The sequence below is a fragment of the Prionailurus bengalensis genome, chromosome X, assembly GCF_016509475.1.
Source record: "Prionailurus bengalensis isolate Pbe53 chromosome X, Fcat_Pben_1.1_paternal_pri, whole genome shotgun sequence".
Lineage (NCBI taxonomy): Eukaryota > Metazoa > Chordata > Mammalia > Carnivora > Felidae > Prionailurus > Prionailurus bengalensis.
The window spans coordinates 99,115,658-99,138,412 of record NC_057361.1 but is presented as its reverse complement, the minus strand read 5'-3'; the positions used below and the strand labels follow the sequence as shown (position 1 = coordinate 99,138,412).

Below are 22,755 nucleotides of genomic sequence, written 5' to 3'. Positions count from 1 at the left end.
GTCAGAGTACAACTGCAGATTCCTGCCCAGTGCCTAGTGCCTCCAAAAACACTTACACTGCATGGGGTCCTTCCCAGTGAGTGTTGTAGTGAAGAAAAATCCGTTACTATTTGGAAAGTATTTGCAGTAATGTCTTGTACATAGTATGCGCAAATGTTAAAGAAATGTATGTGAAATGAACATTTGGGCCCAGAGCATGTTCAAAGATTTATCACTCTGGAAGAAAGGCATTTTAAACTCTTTTTTTTTTATATTTCTTTTTTTTTTTTATTATTTAAAAGGTTGGTTTGTTTTGAGAGAGCGAGCAAACACGACCTGGGGAGGGACAGAGAGAGAGAGGGAGACAGAAAATGCCAAGTAGGCTCTACGCTGTCAGTGCAGAGCCTGATGCAGGGCTGGAACTCATCACGAACCATAGAGTCTGATGCTTAATGGACTGAGCCACCCAGGGCTTTTTTAAAAAAATAATTAATTTATTTATTTTAATGTTTTTCAAAATTTATTTATGAGAGAGAGAGCGCGCGTGAGCAGGGTAGGGGCAGAAAGAGAGAGGGGGACAGAGGATTCAAAGCGGGCTCTGCACTGACAGCAGTGAGCCCAATGTGGGGCTTGAACTCACAGACCATGAGATCATGGCCTGAGCCAAAGTCGGGCGCTAAACTGACTGAGCCACCCAGGTACCCCTCTTTTTTTTTATTTGAGAGAGAGAGAGAGAGAGAGAGAGAGAGCACAAGCAGGGGAGAGGGGCAGAGGGAGAGAGAGAGAGAGAGAGAGAGAGAGAGAAAGAGACTTAAGCAGGCTCCACACTCAGCGTGGAGCTCCATGCAGGGCTCTATCTCGCAACCCCAGGGTCATGACCTGAGCCAAAATCAAGTCAGACACTCAACCGACTGAGCCACCCGGCCACCTCTGGACAAAAGACATTTTAATGATCTATGGGGGACAGCATTAATAAGATTATAGAAAAGGCTATTGTTTTTTTTCTTTTAAGGGAGCAAACTCATAGAAGCCTGATAAGCTTCTTTTGAGCATAGATCGATAGAATTGTGGAATTGCAAGCCTGCCTGGCAGATTCCTAAGAACGAGTCTTAATATCTGAACGTCCAAAATCTAAATATCTCCTCTTGCAGACGTGGGTCAACGTCCAGAAACATAAGGAAAAATAAGGGACTTCTCCAATACTCACTCACAGCTAGCTGCTGCCTGGCCCAGGTCTGCTGATTTTCAGAAAGCCTATCTTTGATTTCACACAATGTTGGAGGCTTTTGAATAAGTCAGAAGAATCTTCGGGTGAAAATAAACATGGGGCAGAATCTGCTAGTCCGAGATTGAGTATCTTTGCCTAGGCAGGAGAGACCCATACTCATGGTACAGCAGAGCGCTCTTAGGACAGGCAAACAGGGCTTCGAACACAAGATTGGAGCTAGTGAAAAAAAGAGTGGAGGGGGCAGTACCAGGAGAGTTCGGGTAAGGGCACACCTACTGCGAACACTCAAGATTCAGGATATCTACGAATATGCCGCTCACTCGACTTGGGTCCCCCTTTGGCACGATACAGACGCCGAATGATGTAGCCTCCCCCGCTCCTGCCCCCAATAGGCCAAATCACGAAGAAAAACCCTAGAGTCTGTCATGAGAAAGGATATGGAAACCCTTTCTGAGGGTTAACAGCTCACTAATCCTTTCTTTTTCTTTTTTTTTTAAGTTTTTATTTCTTTAAATAATCTCTACACCCAACGTGGGGCTCAAACTCATGACCCCAAGATCAAGAGCTGCACGCTTCTCGAACTGAGCCAGTCAGGCGCCCCACAAATCCTTTCTTTTTCTGAAAATCGTGTGAGTGTGCTCTGAAGTGATGCTATATTTTCTTTTACACTTTCTGTATGTGGGGCGCCTGGATGGCCCAGTGGGTTGAGCATCTGACTCTTGATTTTGGCTCAGGTCATGATCCCAGGTCGTGGGATCGAGTCCCATGTCGGGCTCCACATGGAGCCTGCTTGGGATTCCTCTCTCTCTCTCTCTCTCTCTCCCTCTGCCCCTCTCCCCCACGTGCAGTCTCTCTCTAAAAGGCAAAATAATAATAATACTTAAAAACTTAAGCTTTCCGAAATTAGTCAGTCAGAGAAAGACAAATATCATATGACTTCACTCATATGAGGATTTTAAGAGACAAAATAGATGAACACAAGGGAAGGGAAACAAAAATAATATAAAAACATGGGGCGCCTGGGTGGCGCAGTCGGTTAAGCGTCCGACTTCAGCCAGGTCACGATCTCGCAGTCCGTGAGTTCGAGCCCCGCGTCAGGCTCTGGGCTGATGGCTCGGAGCCTGGAGCCTGTTTCCGATTCTGTGTCTCCCTCTCTCTCTGCCCCTCCCCCGTTCATGCTCTGTCTCTCTCTGTCCCAAAAATAAATAAACGTTGAAAAAAAATTTAAAAAAAAATAATATAAAAACAGGGAGGGGGACAAAACAGAAGAGACTCGTAAATATAGAGAACAAACTGAGGGTTGCTGGAGGGGGTGTGGGAGGGGGGATGGGCTAAATGGGTCAGGGGCACTGAGGAATCTACTCCTGAAATCATTGTTGCCCTATATGCTAATCTGGATGTAAATTTTAAAAAAATTAAATAAAATGGAAAAAACCCTTAAGCTTTCTGTCTGCATTTACAAATATCGGTTGTTTTGTTTTGTTTTGTGTTTTTGGCACATTAACCAGAGAGACAGACCCACTGAGTCTGTGGCCCACCAACGTGGTCTTCGTGGTGATTCAGAACATGGAAAGGCCCTCAAGCCCTTTGCTGCATCTAGGGAATCCACAGGACGGGACTCGCTCACTTGCGTCTTTAACTATTTGACCCTCACTGGTCTCAGTGAGATCCCTGGGTTTTATCCTCAGTCAAGGGAGAAAGGAGGGAAAAAGTACTTAAAGAGCATAAGAAGAAAGGAAATAGGAAAAGAGGTGCATCGTGAGGAGCAGGAAAAGGCCACTAACGGGGCGCCTGGGTGGCTCAGTCAGTTGAGCATCCGACTTTGGCTCAGGTCATGATCTCACGGTCTGTGAGTTCGAGCCCCGCGTCGGGCTCTGTGCCGACAGTTCAGAGCCTGGAGCCTGCTTCGGATTCTGTGTCTCCCTCTCTCTCTGCCCCTCTCCTGCTCATGCTCTGTCTCTCTCTCTCTGTCAAAAATAAATAAACATTAAAAAAAAATTTTTTTTTAATTTTTTTTTCAACGTTTATTTATTTTTGGGACAGAGAGAGACAGAGCATGAACGGGGGAGGGGCAGAGAGAGAGGGAGACACAGAATCAGAAACAGGCTCCAGGCTCTGAGCCATCAGCCCAGAGCCTGACGCGGGGCTCGAACTCCCGGACCGCGAGATCGTGACCTGGCTGAAGTCGGTCGCTTAACCGACTGCGCCACCCAGGCGCCCCTAAAAAAATTTTTTTAAAAAAGGCCACTAATAACCAGGAAGAGACAGTTAAGAGTGCAGGTCCAAAGCCTGGCTCGCCGTGAATCCCGGGCCAATGCATGAGCCCGTCTCTCAGCTTCCTCACCTGAAAAACGGGGAGAATGACAGTGCCTACCTCACTGGGTTTTCGTGAGGGTCCAATGAGTGAATGCATGTAACCTCTTTCTTCCGCTCCAAGCCTCCAATCCATCAGCAAATCCTCTTAACTCCACCTGAAACACACATCCCCAAACCTTTCACTTTTCCCGAATGCCTTAACCCTAACCACTGTTATCTTAAAGCCTTAACCTTAACCACTGTTATCTTAAGGCAGAATGTTGCATTAGCCTCCTGGCTCCCTGCTTTCACCTTTTCTCTCCCATGACCATTCTACCCGAGGAAGCCAGGACGATCTGATGCTGAAAATATGAATTCGACCCTGTTGTGCCGGTGACTATAACTTCTATAGTGCTTGTCTTTCTGTTTGGCCTAGAATAGGCATTTAATGCATGGCCACTGTTATTACATTCTTCTTCTTCTTCTTTTAATACTTATTTATTTTTGAGAGAGAGCACATGCAGGTAGGGGAGAGGCAGAGAGAGGGAGACAGAAGATCCGAAGCAGGCTCCACGCTGACAGCAGAGAGCCCGATGTGGGGTCGAACTCCGGAACCGAGAGATCATGACCTGAGCCGAAGTCGGACACTTAACTGACTGAGCCACCCAGGTACCCCTGTCATTCCCATTTTAAAGATGATGAAACCAAGGCAAAGTAAGAATACGCAGCTCGCCAGATTAGCCAGAGAGCGCATGGCGAGCAAAGCCAGGATTTAGACCTCTGTAGTCTGGCTCCAGATTTGCTCTCATAAACCTGTCACACCAGATCATGATTCCTGGCTACTTTCGCTTACAATAGGGATCCCGTTGGGGCGCCTGAGTGGCTCAGTCGGTTGAGTCCCTGGCTTCGGCTCAGGTCATGATCTCGCGATTCACGGGTTCGAGCCCCACATTGGGCTCTGTGCTGACAGCTTGGAGCCTGCTTTGGATTTTCTGTCTCCCTCTCTTTCTGCCTCTCCCCTGCTTGCACTCTGTCCCTTTCTCTCTCTCAAAAATAAAGAAACATTAAAAATTAAAAAAAAAAGAATAGGGGCCCACCTGAAGTTTAAAATAAAAAGTAGATTAAATTTAGCTTAAAAATTGTAAATAAATACTAGCGTGGGTGGCATGGAGTTCGGGCAACGCTCCCCTGGGGTACACGAGGGACTGTGGGTTAGATGACGGGGGAGTACACTGCAGACAGAGATGTGCAAGAACACGTCTGAGACATCACAGCTGCTCTAGCTAGTCTAATGCAAGCCGTGAGGAAAACTCTTGTATTTCTCCCACATAACAACCGATCCAAGACTGAAAATTCATCATCGGGATCCTAGCCAAGGGAGGGAGAGGCCTGCATAATCCGGAAGAGTCAGCCTGAGGACGAAACATCTTGGTTAAAGTCAGAGAGAGGCCGTGGGATCGCCATCTCTTGACATCTTTTCTTCCTTTTTAAAAAAAAAAAAAAATTTTTTAAATGCTCATTTTATTTTTGGGGGAGAGAAGGAATTCCAAGCAGGCTCCATGCTGAAGCATGGCGCCTGACTCGAGGCTCAAACTCACAAACTGAGCCGAAATCAAGAGTCAGATGCTCAACTGACGGAGCCACTCAGGCGCGCCCCCCCCCGCAACCTCCTTAACATCTTTTCTAAACGTGACTTGGTCAATCACCATGTTTCAGCTGATTTCTGAGCCATCCTGCAGCGACGTTTATCCATTAGGCACGGTAGGCAAGGTGCATACGTCTTACAAAGGCCCCCACCAATTGTTTAATTTCTTTCACAGGATGATGCTGAAAACACTGATGGTTGCCATAGTAAAAAGAAGATGAATCATGTGTAATACGAAGCATAGGACTCATTATTAGAAATTGCTTGTAATGTTCAGGATATTAACACCTCCCAAAGCATCTGCAAAACACATGTTTGGTTTTTTTTTAAGTTTATTTATTTTGAGAGAGACCGAAGCAGTGTGAGTCGGGGAGGAACCCAGAGAGAGGGAGAGAATCCCAAGCAGGCTCCACCCTGAAAGCACAGAGCCCGATGCAGGGTTCCAGCCCACAAAGCGTGAGATCATGACCTGAGCTGAAATCAAGAGTCGGATGCTTAACCAACTGAGCCACGGAGGCACCCTATTACGAAACACATCTTGAAGAGAGAACCATAGAGCCCTCAATCTGGTATAGGGGCCAAGGGCAGACGACTCCAAAATGTGCCACTTTGGAATATTGATGATTTCATTTCATTTTTATTTATTTTTCAATGTTTATTTATTTTGAGGGAGCGAGAGAGCACTAGCGGGGGAGGCCAGAGAGAGAGCAAGAGAAAGAGAGGGGCGCCTGGGTGACTCAGTCGGTTAAGCATCCGACTTCGGCTCAGGTCATGATCTCTAGGTTCGTGGATTTGAGCCCATGCCGGGCTCTGTGCTGACAGCTCGGAGCCTGAAGCCTGCTTCGGATTCTGTCTCCTTCTCTCTCTGCTCCTCCCCCACTTGTGCTCTGTCTCTCTCAAAAATAAATAAACATTAAAAAATTAGAGAGAGAGGGAGAGAGAGAGAGAGAGAGAAAGAGAGAGAGAGAATCCCAATCAGGCTCTGAGCTCTCAGTGCAGAGCCTGATGCCAAGCTTGATCTCACAAACCATGAGATCATGACCAGAACTGAATTCAAGGGTCAGTTGTTTAACCGACTGAGCCACCCAGGCACCCTGGCATATTGATTATTTTAAATAAAAATTACTTAAGAAACAGCCAATACAGGGGCACCTGGGCGGCTCAGTCGGTTAAGCGTCCCGACTTTGGCTCAGGTCATGATCTCGCAGTCCGTGAGTTTGAGCCCCACGTTGGGCTCTGTGCTGACAGCTCAGAGCCTGGAGCCTGTTTCGGATTCTGTGTCTCCCTCTCTCTCTGACCCTCCCCCGCTCATGCTCTCTCTCTCTCTCTCTCTCTCTCTCTCTCTCTCTCTCTGTCTCAAAAATAAATAAATGTTAAAAAAAATAATAAAAAAAAAAGAAACAGCCAATACAAAAAGAACACCCCGAGCCCCCTTTGTCTCCAAAAAAGTAAGAAATAAATCGTGAAAGTTACCCTCCCTGTACCAGGAAGTAAAGAGACATCCTCCATAGAGCAGAGAAGGCTGTGTAAACACCCCTGGTCACCCTTTCCTAATTTACTACCCCAGCCCAAATTCTGTTTAGAATTCCTTCTGAATCGAAGCTCTCAAACACAAGTTTTCTTTGCCCTGCCAATTCCTCAGAGATGCCTTGGTTATTTCTTGAGGTGTCACTGTCATTATTTGGCCACTGTGTTCACGCAATAAAACTGTTTTTTTTCTCCTGTCAAACTGTCTCATGTCAATTTAATTCCTAAACCAGCTAGAAGACCTTGAAGGACGGAAGGAAAAAATCTTCCTCCCTTACACTGGCCTGGATCTCTTTTGACAATAAATACAATTTTATTTTTTCCAGAGCAAGAGATCATGATGATATTTTTAGGGAAAAAAAGGGAGCACGAGGGGAGAGGGAGCAGCAGGGGGAAAGGTGGAAACTGACCTGAGTTCATGCCAGGAGCCCAGCACAGGGGACGGCTGAGCTTGTATAGGGGACATGCTACCGCAGATGCGCGAGTGGAGGACCACCGAGGATGCATACTTCGCTGTGGCCTCCTAAGCCAGCAAAATGCAAGAGTTCTCGGTGCACTAAGCCCTGGGCTGGGGGGTCTACACTTGCACTCCGATGGGGCGTCATTACTAAAAATCCGGAGTACTTGAACTTTCTCATCGGGCACATTGGATTTCCTGTAGAGTGCATCTTACCCAGAATGTTCTACAAATCCGGCCCCAACATCCGACTCTCGGCACCCCGGAAACATGGTGGGCTCTGCTTTCTGTGTCCTTGCAGAAACTCGGTTCGTCATTTCACTTTACTTATTAGCCTGGCGTGTGTGCAGGTTGCCAAATATAGAGGGCTGGGCCATGAGACTTTCTCAAAACGTTTCCCAAAGGGCTCCTGTAGGTAGTGAGAAGTCTCGAAACTTCATCTCTCCCCGTCCCTGATTTGCCCCCCAAATCAGGTCGCATAATCCGGTACCATCCCGTCCTCAGACCACTCTGCTCAAGAGGGGCGTGGTAAACCGAACTTTCAGTTAGAGACCCGATTGTGCACAAACCCAAGCTCCCGCCTTGCCCCGCACAGCCCTTATTTTTTGGCCACGCCCCAGACACTTGCGTGTCGAAGCAAGTCCCACCCACCTCAGTTGGCGGAAAGGGAAAGCCAATAGCGATCGTCTAAAGGGGATCACGTACGCGTCGAACTTGCGCCAAACCTTTGAACTGGTACGAGGCGCCAAAAGAGGCCGGCTCTGGTCTCGATCACCACAGGGTGGGCGGAGGCGTTGGCCGTCCACCCCACCACAGCCATGGAGCCTCTGCCCAGCGGCGACTACTGTGACCTGGGTGCATACTGTGACCCCGACTACTACTGGCTGGGGATGCAAGAAGTGGAAATCAGTTCTGAACCTGTGCAGGACGCGGCCCCAGACGCCAAAGAAGACGGCCACATTGATGACGGCAGTCTAGTCCCCGTGGGCAACAATAACCCCCAGGGCGGTGTCAGCTATGCCAACTCTGGAGGCGACATCAACCGTGAAGGCGTGGCGAACCGTGACGGCGAAGGGAACCACGAGGCCAGCGGTGTCGTCCAGGCGCTGGGGCAGCAGCACGCTGAAGGGCCACCCCAAGTGGCAGCCGCTAGGGCTCGTCAGCCCCACCGCCGGCAGCAGGGAGCCCCGCGCTCTAAGTTCACGGCATTTCAGGTGCGGGAGCTGGAAAGCGTTTTCCAGCGCACTCAATACCTTGACGTGGCCACAAGGTAAGTGGCTTGCTCCGGCAAGTGCCGTTCGCCTCATTGCCAGGCATCTTCGTTTCCCTACCCCCTCCCGGCCCCCCTGCCCCTCCACCCCCACCCGTCCCCCCTCCCCCCCCGCCGACTTCCTTCTCCCCCTCCTAAACCAAAAAGGACTAGGGTTGGGGAGAATGCCTTCTGTGCATCAAGGGAAATATTTGTATACAGAAATTATATGAAACAAGTCTGTGGAAATCTGTGGTGGGTAGTCTTTTTGTTTTTTTTTAAATTGTGGTGGGGACGCCGGGCTGGCTCAGTTGGGAGAGCGTGGGATTCTTGATCTCTGAGGGTCGCGAGTTCGAGGTTCGAGCCCCACCTAGGCATAGAGATTACACAAACAAGCACAAACTTAAAGAAAAAAAGACTTAAGGGGAGCCTGGGTGGCTCAGTCGTTTAAGCGGTTAAGCGTCCAACTCTTGATTTGGGCTCAGGTCCTGATCTCCCGGTTCGTCAGTTCGAGCCCAGTCAAGCCCGCATCGGGCTCTGCGCTGAAGTGCTCTCGTGCGCGCGCTCTCTCTTTCTGTCTGTCTCTCTCTCAAAAAAAAAAACATTAAAAAAAGAAAAAAAGACTTATTAAAAAGCTGGTAAAATAGAGAGTCGTGGCTGGCTCAGAGGAGCATGCAGCTTTTGACCTCAGGGTCCTAAGTTTGGGCCATTTATCGGTGTAGAGATTACTAAAAAAAAATAAATTAAAAAAATTGTGGTAAAATATGTGTAAAGATAAAATATACGATCTTAACCATTTTTTTCAGTGTATAGTTCACTAAAGTGCATTCCTATTTTTTTTTTACAACGAATCTCCAGAACTCTTTCCACCTTGCAAAACTAAAAGGATGCACGCTGAACCACTCTCTGTTCCCCCATCTCCCCCAGCCCCTGGCGATCACCTTCCTACTTTGTGTTCTGATGAATTTGACTACTGTAGGTGCCTCATATAAGTGGGATTACACAGTATTTTTCTTTTTATGCCTGAAGTATTTCACTTACCATAATGTTATCGGGGTTCATCCACGATGTAGCGTGTCTCAGAATTCCCTTCCTTTTTTAGGGTTGAGTAATATTCCATTGCTTGTAAATACAGAATTTCATTGATCTATTCATTTTTAGTGGGCACTTGAGTGGCTTCTACCTTTTGGCTATTGTGAATAACGCTGTTATGAACATGGGCGTGCAAATAGCAGTTGGAGTCACTGTTTTCAATCATTTGGGGTAGATATCCAGAATTGCTAGATCGTTTGGTAAGCCTGTTTTTAATTTTTCAAGCAGCTACTGTGCCGTGTCCCTTAGTGGCTGCACGTGCACAAGGATTCCAATTTCTTCACATTCTTTTCTTTTTTTTTAATTTTTTTTTTAATTTTTTTTTTCAACGTTTATTTATTTTTGGGACAGAGCTGAAGTCGGACGCTTAACGGACTGCGCCACCCAGGCGCCCCTGATTTCTTCACATTCTTGTTAACACTTATTTGTTTATTTATTTAAAACATTTTATTTTTAGGTAATCTCTACACCCCAGGTGGGGCTTGAACTCACAAGCCCGAGATCAAGAGTCACACGCTCCACTGGCTGAGCCAGCCAGGCGCCCCTGTTTTTAATATTAGCCGTCTCGGGGCGCCTGGGTGGCGCAGTCGGTTAAGCGTCCGACTTCAGCCACGTCACGATCTCGCGGTCCGTGAGTTCGAGCCCCTCGTCGGGCCCTGGGCTGATGGCTCGGAGCCTGGAGCCTGTTTCCGATTCTGTGTCTCCCTCTCTCTCTGCCCCTCCCCCGTTCATGCTCTGTCTCTCTCTGTCCCAAAAATAAATAAACATTAAAAAAAAAAATTAAAAAAAAAATATATTAGCCGTCTCAATGGCTGTGAAGTGGTATTTCATTGTGGTTTTGATTTGTATTTCCGTATTGATTGGTGATGTTGAGGATCTTTTCATGGGCATATTCGAGCCCTGCACCCATTTTTACTCTCCGTAAGACTAATTTATTCATTTTTTTCCTGATTTCTTTATTTTGGTCAAATACTCGTAAAATGTACTGTCTTTGCCATTTTTCATTGTGCAGTTCAGTGGCATTACGTACATTTTTCTTATGTTACCATCACCACCGTTCATTTTCAGACATCTTCTCATATTGCAAACCTGAAACTATTACCATTACACAATAACACACCCCCCGATCCCCTGGTAACCACCATTATACTTCCTGTCTGTGATTTTGTCGTTTTGTGACCGGTTTATTTTACATAGCATACAGTCTTTTAATTTTTTGTAAGCTTTTTGGCTTTTTTATTGAAGTATAATTGACATACAGTGTTATATTGGTTTCAGGTGTACAACATAATGATTCAACGACTTTATACATTACTCAGTGCACACCACGATAAGTGTGGTCACCATCCGTCACCATAGAACATTATTACAAATTATTGACTATATTCCCTATATTGTATGTTCATTTTCATGACTTATTTATTTTATAACTAGAAGTTTGTACTTCTTAATCCCCTCAATTTCACCTGTCCCCCGACCCAATTCCCCTCTGGGAACCGTCAGTTTCTTCTCTGTATTACAGTCTGTCTTTTTGGTTGTCTATCTCTCTTTTGTTTTTTAGATTCTACCTATAGGGGTGGCTGGATGGCTCAGTGGGTTAAGAATCTGACTCTTGATCGAGAGAGGGAGACACGGAAGCCGAAGCAGGCTCCAGGCTCCAAGCTATCAGCACAGAGCCCGATGCGGAGCTTGAACTCACAAACCGGGAGAACATGACCTGAGCCGAAGTCGGACGCTTAACTGACTGAGCCACCCAGGCGCCCCTATCCACTTATTATTAATGAGCACTCGGGTTGCTTCCACTTTTTGGCTCTTGGGAATTACACTGCTAGGCACATAGGTGTCAAAATATCTTTCCAAGAGCCTGTGTTCAGTTCTTTCAGGTATATACTCAGAAATGGAATTGTCGGGTCATTTGGTAATTTCTATGTTTAAATTTTTGAGCAGCGCTCAAACCCACAAACTCGAACCCACAAACCATGAGATTATGACCTGAACCGAACTGTTTTTCTTAGCGGCTGCACAAGGGTTCCAATTTCCCCACATCCTCACCAGCACTTGTTATTTTCGGGTTTTTTGTTTTGTTTTGTTTTGTTTTGTTTTGTTTGTTTGATAGTATCCATTCTAACGGTATGAGGTAGCAGTGTGGTTTTGGTTTGAATTTCCTTAATGACTACTTAGTGATGTTGAGCATCTTTTCATGGCCATTTTAATATCATCTTTGGAGAAATGTCTATCCAAGGCCTTTGCCCAGTTCTTAACCGGTTGCTTGTTTATTTATTCAGTTGTAGTCGTTAATATATTGTGGATGTTAACTCCTTATCAGATATATGATTTGCACATATTTTCTCCATTTGAAGGGTTGCCTTGTCACTCTACTGATTTTTTTTTTGAAGTTTGAAAATTTATTTTGAGAGAGAGAGAGAGAGCCCACACGCACCTGAGTGCATATGTGCTAGTTGGAGAGGGGGAAGAGGGAGGGAGAGAATCCTAAGCACAATCCACACTCAACACAGAGCCTGACGTGGGACTCAACCCCACAAACCATGAGATCATAACCTGAGGCTAAATCAAGAGTCAGGCACTTAACTGACTGAGCCAGCCAGGTACCCCTCACTTTATTGATTTTGTACTTTGGTCTACAGAAGTTTTTAATTTTGATGTAGTATAATTTATACATTTTTTAATCTTCTGTGTTGGTAGCTTTTTGTAAATAAAATTTTATTGGAATCAGGCTAAGGAGAATAAGGTACTCTCCTGCAGCTAGCTGTAGGGCTGGATCCTTTCATTTACAATTTTGAGGCGGGCGCCTGGGTGGCTAGGTGGTTAAGCGTCCGATTTCGGCTCAGGTCATGATCTCGCGGTTCGTGAGTTCGAGGCCGGCGTCGGGCCCTGTGCTGACAGCTCAGAGCCTGGAGCCTGCTTCAGATTCGGTGTTTCCCTCTCTCTCTCTGCCCGTCCCCTGCTCACTCTCTGTCTGTCTGTCTCTCTCTCAAAAAACAAATCATAATAAACATTAAAACCTTTTTATAAATAAATAAAATTTTGAGGGAGGGGGTCACCTGGCTGGCTCAGTCAGAAGTGCGTGTGACTCTTGATCTCAGGGTCAAGACTTTGAACCCCACTTAGGACATAGAGCCTACTTAAAAAATTTTTAAATAAATTTTAAAAAGTTGGAGGGGCACCTGGCTGTCTCAGTCAGCAGAGCATGTGACTCTTGATCTCGGGGTTGTGAGTTCAAACCCCACGTTGGGCATAGAGCTTACTTAAAAAATAATAAATAAATAAATAAGTAAATAAAACTGTGATAATTTGTTGATCATATATTTGTTTGCATTAATTTTTTATTTTTTATTTAAAAGATTTTTTAGTGCTTATTTATTTTTGAGAGAGAGACAGAGTGCGAGTGGAGGAGGGAACAGAGAGAGAGGGAGACACAGAATCCAAAGCAGGTTCCAGGCTCTGAGCTGTCAGCACAGAGTCCAATGCGGGGCTCGAACCCACAAACCATGAGATCATGACCTGAACCGAAGTCGGATGCTTAACCAACTGAGCCACCCCGGAGCCCCGAATTTTTCTTTTTTTAAATAGTGCAATAAAATTATTTATCGTGACTACCAAGATGTTAATGCTACCTTAAATTTTGAGGGGAAACCGTAGCAAGCCTGGAACTGGGAATTACAGAAAAGTTTACTTGGGAGGTGGGCTCTTGAGAGGAGGGTGCACGTTTTAAAACAAGCATAAAAAGTATATCTGTACATTTCACTTTATCCACAGCTCTAAATACTAAACATTTGTGGTTTTCTCCCCGCAGAAGAGAACTTGCAAGATGCATGAATGTGACCGAAACCAGAGTGCAGGTCAGTAAACCTGAATGGCAGGGCAGCCATTCTGAAACCAGCTTTAGGACTTGTAACACTTCTGTTCCAGGGGTTCTCAACTTGGTATGTTTCGGTTTTCTTTTTTAACTTTGGCAAATAAATCGACTTTAGGAGTCTTTGTGGGTGAAAAATGGGGTATGTGAACTCCAGCTTACGGATGTTTCCCATTACCCGAGGGAACATGATTCCTTTCTCTTAAATTTTTTTAATGTTCATTTATTACTTAAAAAAAATTTTTTAAGGGTGAGCGGGGGAGGGGCAGAGAGAGAGGGAGACGCAGAATCCGAAGCAGGTTCCAGGCTCCGAGCTGTCAGCACAGAGCCGGCTGCAGGGCCGAACCCACCACCCAAAACACAGATATCCTTTGAAGAGTCACGTGTGGAGACATATTGGGGCTCGGGCTGACTGTGGAAGTATTCAAATTAATGCACAGAGGAGCAGGTTATGAGAGGGATTGGTTATACTAAGTTAAAGCCATGCATAAGCTCTTAGCGAAGTGGGTGAATTTATAAACTTTGGGGTGGGGGCGCCTGGGAGGCTCAGTTGGTTGAGCGTCCGACTTCGGCTCAGGTCATGATCTCGCAGTCCGTGGGTTCGAGCCCCGCGTCGGGCTCTGTGCTGACAGCTCAGAGCCTGGAGCCTGCTTCAGATTCTGTGTCTCCCTCTCTCTGTGCCCCTCCCCTGCTCGTGCTCTGTCTCTCTCTCTCTCTCAAAAATAAACATTAAAAAAAAACATTGGGGTGAGGGAGAAATGTATGCTCAGAACACGCTATATGAGTAACCAGTGTCTGTTTAGTGAAGCTAAGACTGATGGTGGAGGGACAGCTTCAAAGTTCGAGAACCCAGTCCTCTTGCTGTTGTTTTTAAGTGTTTGGTAAGGCAATGTGGGGAGTGAGAGCTCTACATTCTAATTTTCTGGAATATTTTGATGCATCAACCTGAAAACATTGCCGGGACAGTCACGTTACGGTGAGAATGGGGGAACGGTTTGCAGGCTTTGAAAATTTGCCTAAAGTATGAAACAAGCAAAAAAAAAAAAAAAACCACCCAGTACTGAATGAATATTAATTGACCTAAGAAGGGCGAAAAGGTTAGAGAAGAACTACAGGTCAGTCAAAATAGGCCTTCTGGGGGCGCCTGGGTGGCGCAGTCGGTTAAGCGTCCGACTTCAGCCAGGTCACGATCTCACGGTCCGTGAGTTCGAGCCCCGAGTCGGGCTCTGGGCTGATGGCTCGGAGCCTGGAGCCTGTCTCCGATTCTGTGTCTCCCTCTCTCTCTGCCCCTACCCCGTTCATGCTCTGTCTCTCTCTGTCCCAAAAATAAATAAACGTTGAAAAAAAAATTAAAAAAAAAATAGGCCTTCTGGGTACTACACAAATTCTTCAAATCTACTAAACACGTAAGCACATATTCTCTTGAGGATTTCTAACATTTTAAGAATTTTTTTCATGTTGGTGATGCCATTTTGAAGAGTTGAGTTTTGTGGAATTTGGTTGGTTGGGGGTTGGGTGGCCCTTATTTGGGGATAGAGTCATTGTGTTAATTTTAAATACTTTCATTCCCTCAGGCACTTTTGACTAATTTGTAGGTCATGCCGTAAAAAGGTGACCCCCCCCCCAAAAAAAACCCACTTAAGTTACAGCAAAGTGATATTTGCCCAAAAAAGAAAGGAAAGGAAATCAGGCTGGGTGTATCGGCTTTGCTGCAGAGTGCATGTGTGAGTGCATTGATGGAAAGGGGTTGCAGGGGCGCCTGGCTGGCTCGGTCGGAGGAGCATGTAACTCTTGATATCGGGTCGTGGGTTCGAGACCCATGCTGGGTGTAGAGATTACTAAAAAATGTAAATAAACTTTAAAAATTTTCTAAAAAAAGAACAGTTGCAGATCTGGTGGTAGGAGTACCTGAAAAGCAGCCCAACAGAGCTGACCGTTGAGTAGTGGCATCCCAACACCGCAGACTGGGGCCCCGGGCCTGGCTCAGACTGGAAAGGTTGGGAGCAGACTGGGATCGCTTTTTCAGGCTAAGGCGTATTGCAGAGGAAAAGAAAAACGTTAAGGTTTGGTGACTAGCTCTTTCTCCTTCCTGGGTTTCCTAATGCACTCTCAGTGGCATTCTGAAGGGGAAAGAAGCCACAAGAAACAAATCAGGGAGAAAACAGTGTTCTCACAGATTTCCCAACCAGACAGTTGAATTTCTCCAAGAAACTTAATACATGGTTTCCTCCTTTCTTTTGCAAACAGAACTGTTTTGTAAAGCCAATGTTGAGAATACAGCCCATATCAGGGCGCCCGGGTGGCTCAGTCGATGAAGCCTCTGACTCTTGGTTTCAGCTCAGGTCATGATCTTACTGTTTGTGAGTTTGAGCCCCTCATCAGGCTCTATGCTGACAGCATGGAGCCTGCTTGAGATTCTCTCTCCCTCTTTCTCTGCCCCTCCTCCACTTCCTTTCTATCTCTCTCTCTCTCAAAATAAGTAAATAAACATTTTTAAAAAATTTTAAGAAGAGGGCGCCTGGGTGGCTCAGTCGGTTGAGCGTCCGACTTCAGCTCAGGTCACGATCTCGCACTCCGTGAGTTCGAGCCCCGCGTCAGGCTCTGGGCTGACGGCTCAGAGCCTGGAGCCTGTTTCCGATTCTGTGTCTCCCTCTCTCTCTGCCCCTCCCCCGTTCATGCTCTGTCTCTCTCTGTCTCAAAAATAAATAAACGTCAAAAAAATTTTAAAAAAATTTTTTAAGAAGAGAGAATACAGCCCATACAACAGCCAGCTTTTGTTATCTTATGTTTATGGGTATTTGACCACTGGTATGTTCAGATCCCCACCCCCCCAACCCCGGAATGAGCTCGATCACACCGGCCTTGTTGAAGCTCTGTATTTATGCAGCAGAAATACCACAAATCTTAAAATAGGAGTGCAAGCATGAGGCCTCAGGCAGGGAGAGAAGGCCTTTTGTGCCACTCAAGATGCGTAGTTTGGAAACTTCTGAAGGGATTTCAATCTAATGTTAACCCCATTAACTAGGACACCGAGAAGATAGTCAAGTCTAACTGACCGTTTTGTTTGCTTGTTTGCAAAACTATCGGGCAGGTATTTAGGAAGAAGAAGCCATTTTATGACCCCTTTACCCTCATTGTTGTCAACCACCTTCCTAAAGTGCGGTTTCACCTTGCCTTAAGAAAAAGGGATGGGATTGGGACCTCCTGGTTGTGTAGCAGCTCCGAGGGGCCCTGCCCTGCCCTGCCCTGCCCTGTCCTGCCCTGCTGGACAACAGCGGCTCGGGTCCGGGATCCTGGAACTGTGGCCAGAGTGAGCTGACCTGGCCCTGAGCCCGGAAAGGTTTGTAGGGTGGGGCAAGTTGGAGCATGCAGAATTGACGACGGTGACGATGGTGTGCCTCTTTCCCCTAGACTCCTGGGCGGCCAAAGAGTCTTGAGCATTTTAGTTAATTTGGGTCAAGTTGGTCTCCACTTTCCTTAACACTACGGGTTGAAGTGTCAAGGCAGTGTGCCTGGCCCCCGCAACTCTCACGCCCCAGTGAGACGAGCCACAAACTCCATGGGACCCCATGACGAGGCCTCCCTTGCCAGACTGCTTTTTAACTCTCAAGAGGTTTTGGAGGAGTAATGACCCCTTAGACATCCTTGAAGGAAATCTGTCTGAAAACCCAATGCGTTTCTTCCTATTAATTATTTACTTTGCACCGAAGATAGGCTTGTCAAGTAGGAAGCTGTTCCCCTCAATATGACCTTAAATAGGGCCCCCTATTGACAATGCCCACATTATCCCCAAAACAAGGTGACACTGTCCCTAGTGAGGAGACGGCAGGAGGTAACTGGCGGTAACAGGTGGTCGTCAGCCGCCAGGATACAGACCCTTCTTTATCCTGTTACCAGGTAGTTGATCCGCAAGAAGCGGGTGCGACTCAGAAGTAGACCTGCACCCGATACCTGAAAAAACCATTTGAATCTTAAAATTGGGAAGAGAGGGACAAAGTGATAAGCCTACTCCGGAATTTGGCACATAGCTGGTGCTCACTAAGGGGGAGCTAAAGGGAGGGGGTGTGCTGGTAACTTCCTTGAGCAAACAGCTTCCCTTGGCGTGGCATGAAATCTCAGTGGTGCACACACTTGCACGTAGGTAGTGGCTTCTGTCTTCGGACGTTAACTGTTCGATGTACTAAACCGATCCCCTTTTCCCTCTGACTGCAGGTTTGGTTTAAGAACAGGAGAGCCAAGCTCAGGAGAGATGAGAGGGCATCAATGCCCACAACTACTCCACCTACTAACCTGGAACACCTGGTCATCCTAATGCTGGACGGGCCCTAGAATGTCGCTCTCGTTCAGAAGCCAGATTGGAGATGGGTTCTTCCGGTGCCACTGACACCCGGGCCGTCTTGTTGCCCCTGCCACCCTTTTCTCCTCCAAAGTTGTGTTATCAATAAAGAGAAAATTTTTCTGTGCTTTTGCCTTCGTGTATCAAACGGGAGCAAGTACGGTGTGTATGCAAATTGCAAAGGAAATGCCATTTACACAGAATGACAAGGAGGCCTCCTTTCATGAGGAGACCTCCCTGAGTCACCATCTGGAGGCCCTGCATGTCACAGAAGTTCCCCGAGTGCCCGTGATGACTCGGCACTGACCTGTATCTTCTCCACCATCCCGCCCTCCCTCACCCCATCGTCATCCCCACCTTGCTCCTTCGGGACCACAAGTATGTGCAAAATGGGGTGGGAGGAGTCCCTAGTGAGAGAGCAGTGTTTCTTCCAGAGATGAGCTCCATCCACGCTGACAAGTTCAGGCCGAACCCTGGACTCTGGGGGAAACCTCCTAAGAGGTTACTCACGGGGATTTATGGGAAGGCGGCCACCGAACATGCATACATTATGTTTCCAATCCTGGTCACTACCCGCCCTTTTGCGGAGGAGACTGGGGACTAGAAGCCATTCTGGCACACAGGTTCTGCGGCTTTAAAAGAAAACTGAGAAGGGATTCCATCAAGGCCAGAAAGAGGCTCTTCTCCCTTTTTCCCCCCTCCCCCCACCAGCCGAGGAAAGCACATTATTGATCCTTCCCCAGCTCAGAAGCATTTTGTCACCTTTCACATCCTTGAGAGCACCCCAATTCCAAACACTAAAAGGGGGCCTGTTGGTTTACTGCTGCTCAGAGCAAGAGTAAGGAAACGGTCGGAGCAGTGTTCTAGAATAATCCCGCCTTGTAAAGAAGAAGTCGTACCTCCGCTGTCTTTGTGTGAGAAGACCAGCGTAGGAAAAAACCCAAACAAGTAAGGGTCAGTGAAGTGCAGAGGCCATGCCCCTCCTCTCTGCGTCGTTCCAATTTTGGCGTATGCGCTGCCGAAGCGAACGCAGGCCCCCTTTTTAAAAAGCGTTAAATTCTCAGTTCAACCTTTGTCTCTGAGGACTCTTTAGCAACGTGAGGCTCCTTTAATGGAGTTCTGCGTGAAAAGTCACCAGTTGTGGACACCACGGTCCCGTAAGGTGATGGCAGTAATGATGGGTAAGGTGCCATGGTTATGCCAGAGTTTCCTCTGGTGGGAGTTAATCAGACACCAGTTTCACAGCACCCGTGTGTCCCCAGAGTGAAGGGGGGCTCTGTGGCCTTGGGAAAGCGTGCCCTCTGTGCCGTGGCATCCACTGATGCCTTATTCCTTCGTCCTGCCTTTCTCGCTTGTGAGTGACGGATGTCGGTAAAGCGGTTGCAATGCCGGGCCCCACAGAGAGGGTGTCGCGCTGCTCACCGGGGCCTCCAGGCCTTGCCGCCGGGAGTGAGGGAAATTCAAGAATGTTCCTGCACATACATGCCCATTGCCATTCTCGCCAGAGGATTTTGAAAGCGAAACTTATTTCCTAGTGTTGGCCACTGTCCTTTTTTTTTTTTTTTATGAAATTTATTGACAAATTGGTTTCCATACAACACCCAGTGCTCATCCCCAAAGGTGCCCTCCTCAATACCCATCACCCACCCTCCCCTCCCTCCCACCCCCCATCAACCCTCAGTTTGTTCTCAGTTTTTAAGAGTCTCTTATGCTTTGGCTCTCTCCCATTCTAGCCTCTTTTTTTTTTTTCCTTCCCCTCCCCCATGGGTTCCTGTTAAGTTTCTCAGGATCCACATAAGAGTGAAACCATATGGTATCTTTCTCTGTATGGCTTATTTCACTTAGCATCACACTCTCCAGTTCCATCCACGTTGCTACAAAAGGCCATATTTCATTTTTTTTCATTGCCACGTAGTATTCCATTGTGTATATAAACCACAATTTCTTTATCCATTCATCAGTTGATGGACATTTAGGCTCTTTCCATAATTTGTCCTTCTTTTTTATTTTAGTTTATTTATTTATAAATGTTTATTTTTAAGAATGAGAGAGAGAGAGAGTGCGCTGTGGGAGGGGGGTGAGGGGCAGAGAGAGAGAGAGAGAGGGAGACGGAGACCCAGGATCCGAAGCAGGCTCTGTGCTGACAGCAGAGAGCCTGGGGGGGGGGGGCGAACCCACCAACCCTGAGATCATGATCTGAACTGAAATCAAGAGTCAGATGCTCAACCGACTGACCTTTCGGGCTCCCCATCCTTCTTTTTTAAATACTAAGTTTCTCACTGCTTTAGGTACCTTCAGATCTACGAGGTCTGTACCAATATGCTCCAGGCACTGTCACACCTAAGGAATGTGGTGAAAACCTCAAGACAAGGGAGGCTATGTGCGCACAGGTGACATTCCTCACAACTCTAACATAGACCACCCAGACTGCATGTCTGCATGTCACCGCGCATGGGAGACAAAGAAGTAGAAATCGTATAAAAGGCCACAACCCGCTGCGCTCGGGGCTCAGCTTTTCAGGTACGAACCCACTGAGCCCGTGAGGGCATGAATCAAGTTCCTTCCTAGAAAGGAAAGCCTTGGTGTCACGACTCTGTACAAACCTCAGTCCCATTACATTACATGAGGGCTCATCTAGGATTCGGAGATGGTGCATTTCCACCCGCTCCCCCCCCCCCCCCCGTTGCTGGGGTACCAACCTCGGGGTACCGGGAGAGGCGACCTCGCCTACCACCAGCAGACCACTTGATCCATAGGAGACTAGCCCATCCCAGCTCGCCAGGGCAAGGACCCGGATGCACAAAGGACACACACACACACACACACACACACACGGTGAGGCCCAGGAACCAGCTCAGGGAGCGCCGCCCAACAGACTGGTAAGAACCTGGAGTTCCTTTTGGTAGACCTGACTCTAAGAGGAAGAAGGAGAGCCTGATCACCCCCCAGAGTCCCAGAGTTGCCTGAGTAGTTCCCTAAGGAAAAAGGAACAAAACCACAACTCTAAGGTGCTGGGCACTGGACAGCAGGTTGGAGTCGCTGTGTGACTGTGTGTGAAAGTGATAGACAATGGAAAGGTTCCAACCTGACCAAGGGCCAAAGCCAGTGTTGAGTCCCGATCCGTGGTTCCGTGGCAGCCTCATATGGCTGAAGATGGCGTCAGGCTTCCTCAGGAATCTGATCCTGGTCAGGGATTAATACGGAACCTGCCAATGCTGAGGGGCTCCTGAAATATCTCCAAGAGGAGAGTGGCGGGAAATGGACAAAGCAATGTACGTCCTCTCCAAATTAGCCCCCCCTTCCCCCTTTTTCCTCTCTTGTGCATGAAAGTTGTCTGTCAGGGGGAGGAAATGGGTGGAAAGCAGAGTAAACCGGCTCCCCTAGAGTGTCTGTCGAGAAAATTCAAAAAGGGATATTCAGGAGATTATGGTGTGAAATTAACTCCCAGAAAGCACCAGACGTTCTGTGAAACTGATGGAACATTGTTTGGGGTAGGCTGGCCCTCCGAGTGCTCACTTGATAAGGAACTGGTTGGCCGAGTGTTCGGGGTCGTTGTGGGGGATCCAGGCCACCCCGACCAAGGTCCTTACATTGAATGTTGGCAAGACCTGGTCCTATCCCGGCCACCTTGGCTGAAAGTCTGTATCAGAGAGCTGTAAAGTTATGATGGCTCGTGTCATGGCTTCCTCCAAACGCTGGCCGGAAACTGAAAAACCCATACTGTCGGGAGAACCTGAGGAAACCCCACCGCTATGTGCCCCTCTGCAGCCCTCACTGCCACCTGCACCTCCAGCCACCCCGGCTGCTGAAACCCCACCGGAGGCTGCCCGTAGTCCCGAGTCCTCACCACCTCTAGCACCACCGGCCTCTCCGGCTGTGACCGGCTCGCCCGGACCACCGGTCCTAACCCCATACACCCCTCCCGGAAGGCACCCAGAAAATCAGGCCAGCAGAGACAGTCCCTTCCTGTAGCAATACCGGGGAGCCCTACAGGTGCCACTGAGGGAAACTAGGGGACCCGTCTATTATGATCAGGGGCCAGATCTGAGGAGGCCAGCGTGTTTTTGTGTACCAACCCTTTACCACTCTGGACCTCCTAAACTCCCTCCTATGCAGAGAAGCCCCAGGCTGCGATTGAACTAATGCAGTCCGTAACTCAAACCCATAAACCTACCTGGACGGACTGCCGTCAACTCCTCCCGACCCCCTTCCACATGGAGGAGCGTCACTGAATTACCCAGGCGGCCCTAAAATGGTTAGAGGAGAGTGCCCCGGCTGGGACGCTAGACACCCAGGCTTAGGCTCAGGCTCACTTCCCCGGGGAGGACCCCAAATGGGACCCAAATGACTCAAACGTAGATGGAGGGCTCGCAAGGACTGAAGGGTAGCAAGAAGCCCTTCTAAATGGCATGAAGGAAGGGGGGAAAGGCCATAAATATGAGTAAGACATCAGAAGTGCTCCAGGGACCCGAGGAGAGCCCTAGCCAGTTCTGTGAGAGACTATGTGAGGCATTTCGTCTCTACATCCCTTTTGACCCGGAGGCGCCCGTTAACCAGCGGATGGTCAGCGTGGCTTTCGTAGCTCAGGCCCAAAGGGACATCCGGCACAGGCTGCAAAAGCTGCAGGGTTTCACCAGCATGAATGCCAGTCGGTTGCTGAAAGTGGCAACTGAGGGGTTTGTCAACCGTGACAAAAAAAGGCAGAAAAAGGCGGACTTGTTAGCTGCTGCCTTGGTGGAGTGGTCAGAACCCTCCCGGAAAGGTGCCCCGCAGGGGCGAGGCCAGGGCCGAAAAGGGGAACGTCCGGGGGGGGGGGTCTCACCCAGGACCAAAGTTAGGACGGAACCAGTGTGCGTACTGTCGCTGGGAGGGCCACTGGGAAAATGAGTGTCCCCCGCAGCTGGGTAATTTTCAGCAGGGCCTCAAGCCGAAAGGAAGAGGCCAAGTGGTCCAGGGCCAGTGCCAACCAACATCACGGCCTCATGGGGCCCCCGTGAGGTGATTTTATGGGGCTAGCCACCAAGGAGGACTATGAGGAGGACTAGGGCAGCCCGGCTCTGTTTTGTTAGGCCC

At 48.0% G+C, this 22,755-nt stretch overlaps 1 protein-coding gene across 1 annotated transcript; it reads left to right on the top strand.

The window, feature by feature from the left end:
- Nucleotides 1-6,543: 6,543 nt before the first annotated feature.
- LOC122477605 (rhox homeobox family member 1-like) lies at nt 6,544-17,809 on the top strand. The gene is made up of 3 exons (XM_043570792.1): nt 6,544-8,401; nt 13,287-13,332; nt 17,559-17,809. The coding sequence occupies exons 1-3, from the start codon at nt 7,950-7,952 to the stop codon at nt 17,673-17,675; spliced, it is 615 nt and encodes a 204-aa protein (XP_043426727.1). The 5' UTR covers nt 6,544-7,949; the 3' UTR covers nt 17,676-17,809.
- The last annotated feature ends 4,946 nt before the right edge of the window (nt 17,810-22,755 follow it).